Source organism: Tamandua tetradactyla, chromosome 17 (genome assembly GCF_023851605.1).
Source record: "Tamandua tetradactyla isolate mTamTet1 chromosome 17, mTamTet1.pri, whole genome shotgun sequence".
In the NCBI taxonomy this organism is placed as follows: domain Eukaryota; kingdom Metazoa; phylum Chordata; class Mammalia; order Pilosa; family Myrmecophagidae; genus Tamandua; species Tamandua tetradactyla.
The window spans coordinates 46,926,208-46,942,279 of NC_135343.1; the positions used below are offsets into that span (position 1 = coordinate 46,926,208).

A 16,072-nucleotide genomic window follows, 5' to 3' on the forward strand; every position below is an offset into this window, starting at 1 on the left:
ACTACCTCACAACTATTTCCTAACTTTGTTCACTTCTTGCTTTTCCTGCAGCCTCTGTCCCAGTTCAAACATAAATCCCTCTTTTATCTGGACCACTATCTCTAACTGGAGTCTCTAGCTCCTCCAGCTTTGAATTTGCACAGCTTCTAAAGTTTTCTGCAAATACAGACCCAGTCATGATACTCTTCTAAAAAAATATCTGAAGGTTGGCCATCTTCTGAGAGATACAGTCCACTCTGGCTTCCTGTTCTCAAAGCTACCACCATCTAACCACCACTCAATCTTGGCCATCTCCAGCTTTGCTACTGCTTCCCATGTGCATCCTCAGTAAGCTCTAAGGGCTTACCTCCACTGAGAAGTGCCATGTGCTCCCACATCCCCAAGCCTTGGCTCTTCCTTCTCCAATTGGTGAATTCTTCAGGGCCAGTTCAAATGTCACCTTTTCCATACAGCCTTCCCTGATCATCCCATCCTTCAAGCTCAGATCATCTAACAGCATGAACCACACTCCTACCATAGCTCTTCATGGATGGCACACACTGGGACTGTAACGTCAGACCCCACCCTACCCACACATGGGAGGGCAGGGACAAAGCCACTGGCTCATCCTCACACCTTCCCTGCATATAGCAGACATCAGTATATTGCTATAGGAATCACACTGAATAATGGGTGAATTGATTAACTTCATGCAACCAAAGCAGTTTCCACCATCCCTCATCTTGGAACTGGTGAATTTGGTTACAATTAAATCAATCCCCAAATCACCTGGAATACCAGGTGCTGTCTTGGCTCTGCTAATTACCCACTGGGTCTTCTTGCTACTGTCACGCTGGCTGAGGTTTAAGGTTTGGGGCTTGTTCTTCACTCTGTCTTATCCCCCCAGCAGAAAGATGTCAAGCACAGGCCCATGCCAGGCTTTGGGGACCCAAACACAAATGAGGCAGTTGTGCCCTCAGGGTGCTTACAGTCTAATAACAAAACAATAAACATTTATCTACTAATGATTCTGGTCAGACACCCTGCTTCTCATTTAGTCCTTTTGACAGAGCTGTCAGGTAGGTGGTATCATCTCCATTTTGAGGCTCAGAGGGGCCAAATCACTTGCCCAAGGCTAGTAAGAGGCTGGATCAGACTGTTGCCCTGTGGCCCCCAATGAACCTTGCCTCCTGGTTTTCTTACCTTTACGTAGACCCTCCCACAGTGACTCGGGTTGGCCATGTGGCTTGCCTTGGCCAGTGGGACATTAGCAAACCTGCTGCAGGTTTCCTTGACAAGCCATTATACCTTAGGACTTGTTCCTCTTTGAGTACTTGCTCTTGGGATCCAGCTACCACTTAAGAAACTTCAGTTAGACTACTGAACGGTTAGGTATGTGTGGGGAGACCCTGGAGGGAGGGAGACAATCTTTGATATTCCTCTTCAGCCAGTCTCTCAGCTGACTGATCCATGTGAGACCAGCAGAGCCCACCACTACACCGACCTACAGACTATGAGAAATAATAAGTCACTGTTGTTTTAAGCCCCTAAGTTCTGGGATGGTTTGTTATACACCAGTGCAAAACTGAAACAGTGAGAAGGTAGGATTTGAATCCAGTGCTTCTTGACTGACGTCAAAATCCATGTTCTTAGTCTCCACATTCTGCCCCTTCTGACTGGGAGTGGAATATAGCACCGACACTGAAGTATTCACAGGTTGGCCCACAGTAGCACTCAATAAATATTTGTTGAATGAATGAAGGGTGTGGTGGGCCACCAGAAAGGGAGGAAGGTCCAGAGAATTCACAGGCAGGATGCAATTACCTTTCAACACCCATCATCCCCTTTCTGCTTCACATATATCCAAAACAAAGACAAAACCCAAGCTAGATAACTCTAAATCCAAAAACAAGTGTGTGGATATTCCCAGACTCCCTGTCTCTCTGTCTCTCTGCCTGTCTATTTCTCTTTTAAATTTAGATCACCCCAAAATTAAGAAGTTAACTGTTTGTTTTGATGGTCTCAGCTCTGGGCCCTCCCCCCATGCCCCCCAGGCCTGTGGTCTGTCTTCTCCCTCCCAGCAGGCCTTCAGGGCCCAAGAGCTCTTACTCCTTTTTCTATGGGAAACCCACAAGTAGGAAGGGAACAGAGAAAGTGGAAATTACAGAGAGTGGGGAGGAAGTTTTGAGCATTAGTAGATGGATTTACCAGCCAAAGAAATGAAACTAAGCTCAGTGCTTTCAGGAGGCATCTGTTGGCAGTGGAGGAAGTATTTTAAGGACTGGGAGGCAGCTGGAGGTGTCCCCTGATATCAGCTTCTTTCCTCTGCCTCCTCCCCCCTCCCACCATAAAGGCTGGGCTGAGTTGAGCTCTGTTCTCTCTTCCCTGGCCCTGGAAATGAGATATTTTGACTCCAATTCCATTATATCCCTGTGGGTGAGGAATAAAGAAATGTCCCTTGCCTCTCTAAATCCCACTGACCCACCCCAAGAAGGCTGGGGCCCTGGCTCTGCACACCTGGGGCTGTGACCCCAACCTGTGTACCTCCCACAGCAGTCACTCCAACTTGATAAAGACCCACAGGGGGTCAGCACATCCAGTCTTCTGCCTCCTGGAAGCCTGACACTGTCTTTTCTGTTCTATGCCTCCCCCTCACTCTCCAGCAAACATGCACACACCTCCCAAGGTCACACTCACAGCCTCTAGCACCTGGATCCCACACCCAGAAAACCATCTGGGCCCCTCTGCAGACTCCTCTGCCTAGGAGAGAGCAGGCCCCAGTCCACACACGCAGGCACATGCATCAATGCAGTGGGTGCACCCACACCCGGGGACTATGGGCACAGCCACCAGGGCAGGCACTCAGAAACGTGTGTGCACACACATGCACACCTCCAGAACATCCAGACTACCACACGTGCATGCCAGCGCGCACAGGGACACCCAAACCTGCCGACCCACTGACACCCGCACAGGTGCCCCTGCAGGGCCCAACACCACGCCCTTCCCCCACACCTCTTTCAGATGCAGGTGGGGAGGGCTGGGTTTTGGGGGCGCTCCCCCTTCTCCTTCCCTCTGGCCCCTGACCCCAGTCTCGATGGGGTTCTAGAGCCAGTGCCCGCTCCCCAACCTGGCTCAGGGACCAGGAGGCCAAAGGGGGGGAGGGGAAGCCTGGTCTCAAATTGTTCGGATTTTAATGCCTTAAATTAACCCCTTCCCTGCATCTGGCCTGGTCTGCCCAGAATCCCTCCCGGTCGGGCGGCCTCGCGGGCCTCCGGAGGGCGGTGAGGGAGCAGGAAGGCAGTGAGGAGGAGGCGGTTCAGGGTCCTCCCTGTCTTCCCTCTCAGGAGCAGTCCCACAGCGCGCCCGCGACTCGCCCTTACCTCCTCCACCCCACAGCGAAGCGAGGCCCCACGGCCCTCAGCTGGGGGTGCGGAGACGGCCCCCGGGTGCCTGGTCCAACGCAGGGCCGCCTCGGGGCCTCGGATCCCGTTCCACTCCGCAGCCTCGGGTGGCCGCCGCGGCTGGGGCCCCCGCCTCCCTCTCGGGGCGGGGGGCCGAGCCTTCCAGCCAGTCGCAGCGGGAGGGGCGCACAACCCGGGTGGGGGGAAGGATGGAGGAGCAGGAGGGAGGAGGGGGCGCGCAGCCCAAGGAAAAGAAGGGAAGGGGGAGGGAGGCAGCGAGGAGGTGGGGCGAGCCGGCCCCTCCTCCGGGGCGGTCTCTCTGAGCTGGGGATCGGCAGATGCGGACCGCAGCGACTGCGCGGGGACCCCACGTTTTCCGTGGAAGGTGGCTTCGATGGGGGAGGGGTCCGCGGCGCCGCCCAGAGGGTGCAGAGACCGCTTGCGCGGTGCTCCTCCCGGATCCGTCTGCTCGGCTACCGGCACCGCCCAGCGCACACTCCCCACCCTGGGTACCTCTGGCTGTGGCTTCTACTGCCCACCTTCAGGGACCGTCGCCAAATCCGAGCCTCTCCACCCTAAACCTCCCGCGCTGGCTTGGGCCTGCTCCCACTCGGGCAAATCCCGGGGTGGCGGGTGTGCTTCTGGGCCATGTGCCATGGTCCCTTAGCGACCTCGTGGGCACTGCCCCTGGGTCGTGCCCTCAGCGACCTCCCTCTGGTGTGATGCGTGGCTGCTGCGGAGACCTCCTGAGGCGAGGCGTCCCAGTGTAACCAGGAGAGCTGAGGGATGGCTGCAGCCAGGCTCCCATGTGTTCCGGGACCCAATAGTACCCTTGAGGACACTTTCTAGGAGCAAGTGTCCTCGACACACATCCCATCCCAGACCTAGAGGAAGAGAAAAAGAGGCAGTGGCTTCCATGGCCCTGGTTCCCACTCATCCATCCCCACTTTGAGTTTGGCCAGGAGAGAAGCCAGCCTGGCATGTTGTGTGGACTGGAGCACCTAGAGTGCCCAGTTGCTCTAAGGCCATCAGTTGGTGAGACAAGAACATTATAGTTTGGAGGCCGTCCACAGGGTGGTGGTGGGGTTTGAAAAGGAGATAAGGCATTTCAGGCTGGAGGTAGAGCTTGGGCAAAGACACAGAGACCAGCTTGGACAGGGTTGTGCAGAGGGCTGTGAGGGGCAGTCCTGCTGCAGTGAGCAGGAATCCAGCATAGCCCCAGGATTCTCCCGTATGTTTTGGGCTGATGGGAACTTTCCTTGAGCCTACCCTACTCCTGCAAAGGCAGCCATGTTAGGGCATTCAGTATTAGGAAGGATACTTTATGAACTTTTCAGATGGCTTTTGGGGAGAGGAAAATTTAATAAGAACTGAGGCCGAACAGTGGCTAATCAGGTCAAACTACCCCCCTCCTCCTTTTAGGCATCTTCTTTTCCTTCCAGTATCTTCTGAATTTCTTTCCTCCTCCAGGAAATCTTCTTAGATTAAGTGAAGTAGAAATCAGTTCTAAGATCTAGATGATAATAGGTCCTGTTAACCGAGTACCAAGTGTCATGCTAATCATTTTAATGTATATCATTTAATCTTCCTAATAAATTTATGGAGTAGGTATAATTATTATCCCCAAGTTACAGATGGAGAAGTTCAGAGCTCAAAAAATGGCACAGTCTTGATTTGAACCCAAGTCATTGAACTCCAAAATCTATATTAAACAGGGCTCTCCTGCCACCCCTTTGCTGTATAAAGACCACTGAGCCTTCTGCCAGAATGCACACTCATTAAATCCACCTGCTTTTGCAGACTGGAAAGATATCATATATATCTTGTCTCCACCTTTGCTGTTGTAATGTTTGTCTATCCTTCTTCTGTGCTTCCTGTAAATGTGTGTACATAATTTTGGGCATGCATGTGTATGTGTACAAGCATGGATGTGTGCATCTATATGCATGTGCTCATATGTGCAAATGTGGGTGTGCATGTATGTGTGCCTATGAACATGCATATGTGAGTGCATCCATGTGTGTGCGTGTATGTGTCCATGTGTTTTGGCAGGCATATGTGTGTGCATGCATTCTTGTATGTGTGAGTTTTGTGTGCACATATATGGGTTTACTTGTATGCATCCATGTGATCACGCGCGCATGTGTGCTCATGCTACATTTCACAGTTCCTGCTTGGTTGTTATGGGAACCACAGTTCTAAAAATGTTAAACTCTATCCCAGTCCATGTGGGCCAGAGAAACAGAAAGAGGGTGGGGGAGCTGAGCAACAGACTCATCTGGGGTCCCAGAGTGAAGTCAGAGAATCATGGCCTCAGCAAGAAGTGAAAAGGGGCCAGACTAGCTGTGGTCCCACTCAAGGACCCTATGGCTCAGATTAGAGCCTCAGTCCTGCTTCTTCTGTTTTCTCTTTCCTGATCTTTCCTCCTCTCTCATCATCTCTTTCCTAGTTTCATGCTCTCCAGCCACCTGCCTTCCTTCCTCATTTCTCCTTCTCTTTCCCGATTTCCCTCTTTTTTTAGCCAACCAATCCATACAATAATTAAATTCTGAAGTATGCTGGGCAGTATGGTTGGTGATTTGGGGACCACAAAAGTCGATCAGACAAGAGCTCTGCACTTGAAGGAAGGAGTTCAGGCTCTAGTTGAGGTGGGAGAATTTGGATAAGCAGTGGGGATAAGAGAGGAGGGAGGAGCATGAGGGAGACATTAGGAGGACGTTGGAAGATGAGTTTGGGTTAGATACAGAGGGCTTTAACTGCAAGGATGAAAAATATGTATTCTTTGTAGGAAGTCAATTTAGGATAAAACACAAATGTGCCACAAATGGTGCTTTAGAGAATTTACATTGGTGGTGCTGTGAAATGTAGAATGGAGGGGAGAAAGAATGGGGGAGAAGGAAGAATGGAGGCAGAGATACCACAGGAAGCTTGGTGTAGCTTGGCTTGTCTCAAACAGGGAACAGGGGTTGGAGTGAAGGGACAGGAAACAGTAGACATTCTCGGTTTTACCAAGCTCTTCCCCCATATCCCACCTCCTACTACTCTTCCATGTCTCTCCTGTGTGAGAACAGGACTTGAGTGAGCTTCTTTACTGATGTGTGTGTGGAATTCCTCAGGTGCACTGGAAAGGAAAAAAGTTAGAAACTACTGACCTAGCACATGGTAGGCTATGGGAAAACCAGGTGTGAGGCCCATTTGAATCTCTCATTTTCTGTGTGTCCTTAAGAAAATCCCCAAATCTCCTGGGCCTCAGTTTCCTCTTCTGTACAATGAGGGGCCTGGAAGGTTGTTCTCATAAACTCCTCCCAAATACAATGTTATGTGATTTTAAGTGACTGTCATAGCCAAAGTGGGGGTGGGGCAGGGGGTGGCTTAGACCAAGGTGTTGGCAATAAGCACAGAGAGGACAAATGTGGGAAATATTTTAATAGAAGAAACAACATCTTCTGGCTTTAATGTTCAGCAATATTGTGGACTAGATAACTCAAAGACCTTCCTGCTAATGAATACCTGGAATGCTTCACAAAAGAAATCTTATGAAATGCTTAGTTGAAATTACAAGAAAGTAAACCTAGATGAAAAACAAGGGAATTGAAACAAACAAAAAAATGAAGGCATAAGATGTTCTGTGACTAACTCCAGAAGGCAGGGAGAGGGAGGCTTATTGCTTATCTGTCTTAACCTGGCCCTTGTTGGAATAGGGGAGTTTACTATGAGGATTTATAATTCTTTGAGTTTTGGAGTTTGGGCCCACAACACCTGCCTGAACTTCAGGCCAAGAGATTAACATAAAGATTGGTCTCTATCAGTTGATACTTCTGGAGTGCTTAGCAGACACAAACACAAAACTGCTCTGAAGGAACATGCCCTTAACCCGGGCTCTGAAGGATTACTGCCCAGGTAAGTCCCCACAGAAGAAGATGAATGCACAAATTAAAAATTGTAAAACACAAAAGAAAACAATGCACAGTGAATGAGAGGTAAGACCCTGCAAACTTTAATAAGATCCAGCAGGTCTGGGTGGCAGGTCCTGGCTCCTGTTTGGATCCTGGGTATGGGTTGATTTTCTGGTCATTTGATTTTAACCCTTTCCACCCCTGGTCTAACATTCTCTTCCCTCAAACACCCTAAGGGAAGCTCCAATAAATGGGACAGTCTTTCCTTGGGAGTGACAGGAGGGAGTTCTAGAATCAGCCTGGCACTTGTTTGGGCTTCAGTTTTCTCATCAGTGATGCTAGGCCGAGTTTTCTCATCCTTACCCCACTTTGCATGGAAAGTGAAGTCAAGTGGCCCATGCCTAGGAGTGAAAAGAATGGTCACTTAAATAGTAAGATAATGAGAGTCACTATTATGTTATGTTTCTGTGAATTTACCATTTCCTTATATATTCCATCATTTGAGCCTCTCTGTGGGGTTGACCATTGCCCTCTCCAGGTTCCTTTTAAAATGTTAGCTATCTTAGAAGAGGTAATATCTAATGCTTTACTACAGATTAGTTTATTTGACACCAGATACCCAGCCAGGTGAAAACACTAGCATCTGATGGGAGAGGGAAGGAGTGGAATTCTGCATTGACAATTTTTGCCTCCAGTAAACTGGACTGTGGGGTGGAGTTCAAGCATATCTGAGAGCAAAGGGATGAAGAATCTAGGAGATCCAAGGCTGGGTTGATTTGGCCTCATAGGGCTGTTGGCTCTCCTATTCAAGAACAGCTCAGATCAGAAGAGAAAAGGACATCATCAGGTCTGTTTTTACAGGCCCTCTGCCTTACTTAGTAGAACAGAGTAGTTGGGGAGGAGAATGGGATTGGGATGCCTGGCAGCCTTTATATGCTCCAAGGTCTACCCAAGGAGGCCAGAAAGAACATAAAAATTTTGGGGTAGGAAGCTCAGGGAGTAACTGGGACCTATCCCCACCTTCCCCAACACACGATCATGCTTTCTTCACCACCCTCATAGCCCCTCTCCCCAAAGCCATGAAAGGTCCACCTTGAAGGAGAACTTAGGAAAAAGGAGCCCCAGCAGGTGCATAGATGGGTGCTAAGAGGGTTGCTACACCTTTGTGGGAACAGCAACTAAAGTAGCTGTGAGCCTCTGGCAAGCTCATACTCCACACTGGGATTGAATTTGGCCATCAGTCAGACTCAGTTGTGTTAAACCTTCTGGCCCTGATAGTATGTGGATGCTTGGACAGAGGGATAGGGACCAGCTGGAACCTCTATGACATCAAACACTCAGTGTTCACAAACAATACTGAAATTCTGCAGTCTTATCCTGCTGCTGTTGGTGCTGCAAGGAGCTCCCTCTAGTTGTCGAACCTGTTTCTCACCTCCTGGTAGGAAGCCTTTTCCAAATAGCGCTATTAAGCTCAGATGCCTCCCATTTTGGGGTTGGAAAAAAGCACTGGCTTTGGAGTCAGATGGATCTGGATTTGATTCTGTTCCTAGCCAGGTTATCTAGCAAGTTACCTAATCACTACACTGCTTCTTGGAAATGGGATACATGCCTGCTTCACTCCAGGCTGAAAAGATTAAGGAGGATAATTTATGCAAATGTTGGATATCTAAACCTCTCAACAGCTCCCACTTTCCAGCAACAACTCTACCCCTTAAGCCAGTTGTGATAAAATTCATTAATTAATTCAATACATATTTATTGAATGCCTACTATGTGCCACAATTCCTGCCAGGTGTCCCTGACAATAGACGTGTAATGTGTCTCATCTGTAACCTCCCCTCATTTCAGGGCTTGGACTCCATGAGTTTGGGGATCTTCCTTCCCTTTTGACATATTCCCCCAGGGGAGAGTTTGGGGAAAGGACAGGAGCTTGAATGGCAGATTCATTAAGCTTTTAGCACAATAAGTTTAATTGCAAAAATAAACAGTTTTGTGAACTGCTTGAATAGCGTCTGCTTTACAAAAATTAGCAACAACGAAAAGGAAATAACTCCAAAGCAAAACGTTACATCCAACGGCTGCAGTAAACAACATTGCTGTACAGAGTCCCGCGCGAGACCGGCTCGGCGCTGCCCCAGCCTGTCTCTGGGGGGGCCTAAGGAAGGGCGTGGGTCGTGCACCACGTACAAAAGACTGTCTTGAGTCCCAAGGAAGTACCTATTCAGTGGGTGGCCTGAGAAGACCTCCCCCAAAGCTGGCGAGTACTACCGCGCTTGGCGCGGGAGCTGTCCACGGAGCTGGTGCTGAACGGGCCTGTGCGGCGGGCGCTTCAAAGGAATTGAAGGCAAGACGCAAGGCCGGTCCCGGGGAGCGAAGGGAAGAGGTGGGAAGGGGAACTAGGAGGGGGTGCCGGCTGGTTTTTTCATGCGCGCCTGGAGGCGGCGCCCCAAACTACAAACCATCTCCCGCTCACAGGGCGGCGAAAGAGAGGCCCAACGAGTAAAACCCGAGACCCTTAAGACGCTCCTCAGCGCGAGCCTTTTGCTTGAGATGCACTTTGCTGTGTCGTTTCTTCTCATCGCTGCGCGCAAACCGGCGGCCGCACACATCGCAGGCAAAGGGCTTCTCGCCGGTGTGGGTGCGCACGTGTGTGGTGAGGTGGTCGCTGCGGCTGAAGTTGCGGAGGCAGATGCGACACTGGAAAGGCTTGTGGCCGGTGTGGATACGCAAGTGGCGGTTCAGCTCGTCCGAGCGCGCAAAGCTGCGCACACAGCTCTCCACCGGACAGGCGAAAGCCTTGGCGTGCGGCCGCGGACAGAAACAGCGCGCGCTACATTTGCCACCTCGGCGCCCTTTGCGCCGTGCCTTGGCTGGGGAGAATGGGGCGGGCGGAGGCGGCCCGGGAGGCGCAGCCACGCCACTGCTCCCGGGGATGTCTGCCACCAGAGATTTCGGGAAGTCCACCGTGGTGTTGCGGAGGCCCAGCGGGGAAAGCTGAGACTGCGTACCGGCCAGAAACTCTCCACCTTCACCGCTACCAGCTCCCTCCCCACCAGGTGGAGTCAGGAGCCCCGGGAGGCCCTCGGTCCCCTCCCCTAAGTCACCTGGGGTCAACGGAAAAGCGTCGTAGCCCCCCGCGGGGTAGAGTCTGCTGGCCGGGCCGGCCGGCAGCTCGGCGGGGCAGCTGATGGACAGCAGGTCCTCAATCTTGGCCCCCATCGTGGGAAAACGGGCCTCGGGGGTCGCCTGGTAGCCTCCCTGTGACCCACAACTCCCTGGGGCCCCGGCAGAGAGCAGCTCCCAGGGCGCATAGGGACCCTTGAAGGCCGAGGCAGCGTCTAGCTCTGGAGAGGCCGGAGGCGCCCGAAGGCCCGGCTTGACGTCGAGCGGGGAGAGCTGCGGCTCATACAGGCACTGCGAGGGGGCGCCCGCAGAGGGTGAGGCCTCCCAAAACGCTTCTGGGAAGGCAGTAAGGCCCAGATCCGGGGAGTAAAGGTCCGGCGGGCCCGGCAGTAAGGCATCGGGGCCCGTGGGAAAGGGGGTGTCCAGGGGGGACCGGGAAGCTGCCGCATCTGGGCCGGGGAAGGGTGTCAGGCCTAGTATGCCCGACATAAGGTTGAAGAGTGCCTCCGGGTCGTGCGGGTGTTCGGGTACCGCCTGGATGAAGAAGCTACCGCTGTAACTGAGGCCGGGAGGAGGGGTAGGCGCAGACCCCTCCAGGAAGCAGGAGTCGGCTAAGTCCCCCCCGGCGCCGCAGCTGCTCAAAGCCCAGCTCAAGAAGTCGCCTGCTGAGAAGGGAGCAGAAAATCAGCTCTTGGATATCTCAAAGGGCGCGCCGCTGATACCGCAGCCCCTGCCCACGAAGCCCTCGCTACGCACCGACACATACAAAGTGCCCTTTGCATATTCTGACCCAGGTGGGGGCCGGCATATATTCCAAGACGCATACACAAACATGCACACGCAAAACACACGTGCACAAGCAAAAGGATGCCCCGATACTCTCACAGGTTCCTATGGAGGCGCTGGCGGCTCGGTGGGGGGTGGGAATGGGGATTCGAACCTCAGGACCCCCGCGCCTCCCTCCGCTCCTACCCCCACACCTCCAGCGTCCCAGTCCCTACCCGCTCTCAGGCACCGTGCGCCCCCGAGCTGCGCCGCTGTCTGAGCAGTCCGGCCATGCTCCTTACCTCCGGGGTAGCCAACGGCCGCTGGAGCGTCCCTGGCGGGCAGCCGGGGCAGTTCAGTGCTGGATTCCGCGCAACAGCCCTCGTTGGACTTGACAAGGAGCGCGTCGGGGCTGGAAAACTCGCTGAGGTGGAGCATGGCGCGGCGGCGGCTGCGGGGCGCCCGGGGCCTCGCCCGCTGGGTTTGGGAGCGCGCAGGTGGTGGGGAAGCGGGCGGTCCGTGCGCCCCAAGGTGCGCAGACACAGACACCCGGGCTCCTAGCTCCGGGCGCTCACTTCTGGGAAAAGGGTTAAGGGGCCGCGGTGCTCTAGCTCGCTGGGTCCAGCCTCGGGCGGCGGCACCTCGCCTCTCCAAAGCGCAGCCGGGCTCCCCCAACCTGCGGCCCCCCCACTTATATAGCAGCGTTGGCGCTGGCTCCGGGCTTCCGACTCCCCGGGCCACTGCCATTTCGGGAGGCCCCGGCCCTGCCGCCATGACGTAAATGCCCAAACATGGACACAGGATGTGTGCCGGGGACTCCCGAAAAGGAAAGCTCGGGTTGTGACGTAGCCGCCGCCGCCGCCGCCGCCGCCGCCGCCGCCGCCGCCGGGCCCGCGCCACTGCGTGCGCGTGCGCTCCCCGACCGTGGAACCCCGTGCGCGCTGGGGCCGCGAGAGCGCTGGGCGGGGGCGCTGGGCAGTGTGGAGTCTTGGGGTCCAGGGCGTGTGCATCTTTCCTGGAGGCGGAGGCCGAGGAATCTGCAGAAAAGACCGTTTGGGCTTTGGTTCCCATAGTTTGAAATTCCATAGTTTGGGATTCCAGTCCTCCCTCCACCATTTACTAGCTGTGTGACTTAATCTCTCCTAACGTCAGTTTTTTTAACCTGTAACGTAGATATTTATACCTACCTTACAAGTTTGCCATGGAGAGTAACTGGTGAGAGAACATCAAGTTCTAGGCATAGGGCACTCAGTAAACCATAGAAATTTTTACCAATATTCTTCATTTTTGTTTGTTCACTTGTATGCGTTTCTCCATTTACTTGATTATTTTTGTTTGCTTTTTTAATTTTCTGCTGGGGGAAATTTTATTTATATTAAAATGTACAGTGATACTTGCTATCGCAGGAATAAGGGAGTCAATAAATATAAAGGGATTTATTCTAAATTGGGAAGTAAAAGTCCGTCTTTTCTCCACCCCCATCCCTCCCTCCTGAGATAGCCACATTTAAGTTTCTAGGGTATTCTTGCAGATAACTTTTATGCACATATAAGCACACATACTGTTCAGCAGTATAATATTTTTTCGCTTAAAAGGGCTGAGGTTGCTCCATGTCAGAACATAAAGAGCCTCGCCATTCTTTTATATATAATATCATGTGTTTATTTTTTTGGATTGGATAATCCTGAAGCATTGTATTACAAAAGTTGTTTTAAAGGATTTTTATTTGAACTTGAGAAATGAATTATCACTGTAAATCATAAACAAGGAGATGAAGAAACATTTTATATTGCACTTAATTTTCCATGACACGTTTTTTTAAAAAATTTATTTTTATTAAATCCTCACACACACACATTCCATACATGGTGTACAATCCGTGGCTCACAATATCATCACGTGGTTGTGCATTCATCACCATGATCATTTTTTAGAATATTTGCATCACTCCAGAAAAAGAAAAAGAAAAAAATCATGTACACCATATCCACCTCATTGACCACTGGTATTTCCATCTACCCAATTTATTTTACCCCTTATCCCTCCTATTATTTATTACTTTTTTATCCATATTTTAAAACTCATCTATCCATACCCTGGATAAAAGGAGCATCAGATACAAGATTTTCACAATCACACAGTCACATTTTAAAAGTTACATCTTTATACAATCACTTTCAAGAATCGAGCCTACTGTAACATGGCTCAACAGTTTCAGGCACTTCCGTCCAGCCACTCCAATCAACCATAAACTAAAAAGGGATGTATATATAATGCATAAGAATAACCTCCAGGATAACCTTTTGTCTCTGTTAGAAATTTCTCAGCCACTGAAACTTTATTTTGTCTCATTTTTCTCTTCCCCCTTTTGGTCAAGAAGACTTTCTCAATCCTATGATGCCGAGTTCTGGCTCATCCTGGGATTTCTGTCCCACATTGCCAAGGAGATTTACACTCTTGGGAGTCATGTCCCAGGTAGGGGGGAGAGCAAATGAGTTCATCTGATGAGTCTCGCCATTCTTTTTTAAGGCTGGTTAGTAGTCCCTTGAAGAGGACAACCAAATCTTAGCGAATTTCTCCGTTATTATGAGCACTAGGTAGCATTCAATCCTTTGCTTTTACAAGTGTTGTTGACTATATAAATGTAAATATGTTTTTAGGATGAATTCCAATTAGCATAATTTCAGAGTCAAAGGTTGTGTAAAATTTTGGTAGATAACTGGCAAATTGTCCTTCAGAGAAGTAGTACCAGTTCCTGCCCTTCTATTTCCTCTTCCACAGGGTATGTACGACATGCCTCTCTAGCCATTTTATCTGTCTCCATATAAATGACTGTAACTCTGGGGGCATTGTTTCCAGCAAAACACAGAGGATCCACAGGAGGTTTTTTCGTGGAATCAGTACCTGGAATAATTGTGCTGCTTTTGTTTTTTTAACTTTTTTTTTATTATATAGTATAAGATGTCTACAAAGCAAAGAAATAAAAAAGCAATGGTCTTCAAAGCATTCTTCAACAAGTGGTTACAGGATAGATCCCAGAGTTTGTCATGGGCTACCATATTATCCTCTTATATTTTTCCTTCTAGCTGCTCCAGAATATAGGAGGCTAGAGGGCTTAAATACTTTTTTTTTATCAACATAATAGACTTTTTTTCCTTCTTTTTTTTTGGTGAAAAATAGCATATATACAAAACAGCTATAAATTTCAAAGCACAGCACCACAATTAGTTGTAGAACATATTTCAGACTTTGACATGGGTTACAATTTCACAATTTTAGGTTTTTACTTCTAGCTGCTCTAAAATACTGATGACTAAAAGAGATATCAGTTTAATGATTCAGCATTCACATTCGTTTGTTAAGTCCTATCTTCTATGTACCACCATCACCTTTGATCTTTCCATACCTCTCTTTAGGGGTGTTTGGGCTATGGCAATTCTAAATTTTCCATACTGGAAGGGTCTGTCACTAATATGGGGAAGGGAGATGGAACTATCTAATGTTCTGGAGAGGCTGGGCTAGGTTTCAGGACTTATCTGGACCAGGGACTCATTTGGAGGTTGTAGGTTTCTGGAAATTTACTCTAGTGCCTGGAACCCTTGTGGAATCTTATATATTACCCTAGGTGTTCTTTAGGATTGGCCGGAATGGTCCTGGTAGGGGGTTGGCAGATTACGAAAGGTAGCAAGGTCTACCTGAGGTTTGCGTGAGAGCAACCTCCAGAATAGCCTCTCAACTCTATTTGAACTCTCTCTGCCACTGATACTTTATTAATTACACTTCTTTTCCCCCTTTTGGTCAGGATGTAATTGTTGGTCCCATGGTGCCAGGTCTGGATTCATCCCTGGGAGTCATCTCCCATGTCGCCAGGAAGACTTTTGCCCCTGGATGTCATGTCTCACGTAGGGGAGGGCAGTGATTTCACTTACAGAGTTGGGCTTAGAGAGACTGAGACCACATCTGAGCAACAATAGAGGTCCTCCAGAAGTAACTCTTAGGCCTGCCTATAGGTAGTCTAAACTTCTCTGCTACCTACATAAGCTTCACAAGAGTAAGCCTCATGATCAAGGGCATGGCCTATTGATTTGGAGATCCCTAAAGTTTGACACAGTGTCTGGGGATTCCCTGAAATTGTGTTTCTTTTGAAAAAATTTTTTTTTTAAATTCTGCTAACCTTAAGGAGGCTGTGGTTCTTGGCTGCAGAAATATCAGAGTGAAAAAACAAAGAAAGCTGCTATTCTCCGAGTCTCATCTCTCTTCTGCTCTGGTTTTTGCTTTCTCCCAATTTCTCATCTTTTAAATTTTTCATTTTATTTTTGTGTTGGAGCTCACTTAACTCCTTCCTGAAACCAAATTTGGGTATTAAATAAATATGTGGAATACAAAAGGCAGCAATTCCTGGGACTCTTGGTGCTGGAAGGTGATCTCTACTTTTTAGAAATGGGGCCAAAGCCATTTGGGGGTAACGGAATCCAGTGTGAATGGCAGCTTATCCAGCCTCCTCTGCCTTCTGCACTCTCCTTTTCAAGAGAGAGTGCCCCAGAATGCTCAATCCTGCTCAGGTTCTCAATCCTTTCATCCTGTGTCCATTGTCCAAGCATCCATTCATTCCATTTGTCAATGTTCATTCATTCAGTACTCATTCCTTAAGTGCAAGTTGGTTTTTATTTTACTCTGGAACCCTGAGGCCACACCTCTATACCTTACTGCCCTCTCCCCACCTCACAGCAATCCTACAGGTGTTTTCATAGAATATGTCCCTTCACACAATTGCAAAATATTCTGCTGACACACTTGTATGCATCTCCTCTTTGTGACTGTCTGGAAATCATACCAAGATTTTCATAGTCACATAGGTGCAGCATGTCCTACCAAATGCCACTGCTGTATTTCTGTTAGCATGTA

The 16,072-nt window shown here is 49.8% G+C and overlaps 1 protein-coding gene across 1 annotated transcript; it reads right to left on the bottom strand.

The window, feature by feature from the left end:
- Nucleotides 1–9,241: 9,241 nt before the first annotated feature.
- Nucleotides 9,242–11,620, bottom strand: EGR4 (early growth response 4). The gene is made up of 2 exons (XM_077135101.1): nt 11,470–11,620; nt 9,242–11,067 (listed from the first exon to the last, which is right to left on the bottom strand). The coding sequence occupies exons 1-2, from the start codon at nt 11,603–11,605 to the stop codon at nt 9,749–9,751; spliced, it is 1,455 nt and encodes a 484-aa protein (XP_076991216.1). The 5' UTR covers nt 11,606–11,620; the 3' UTR covers nt 9,242–9,748.
- Nucleotides 11,621–16,072: the final 4,452 nt, after the last annotated feature.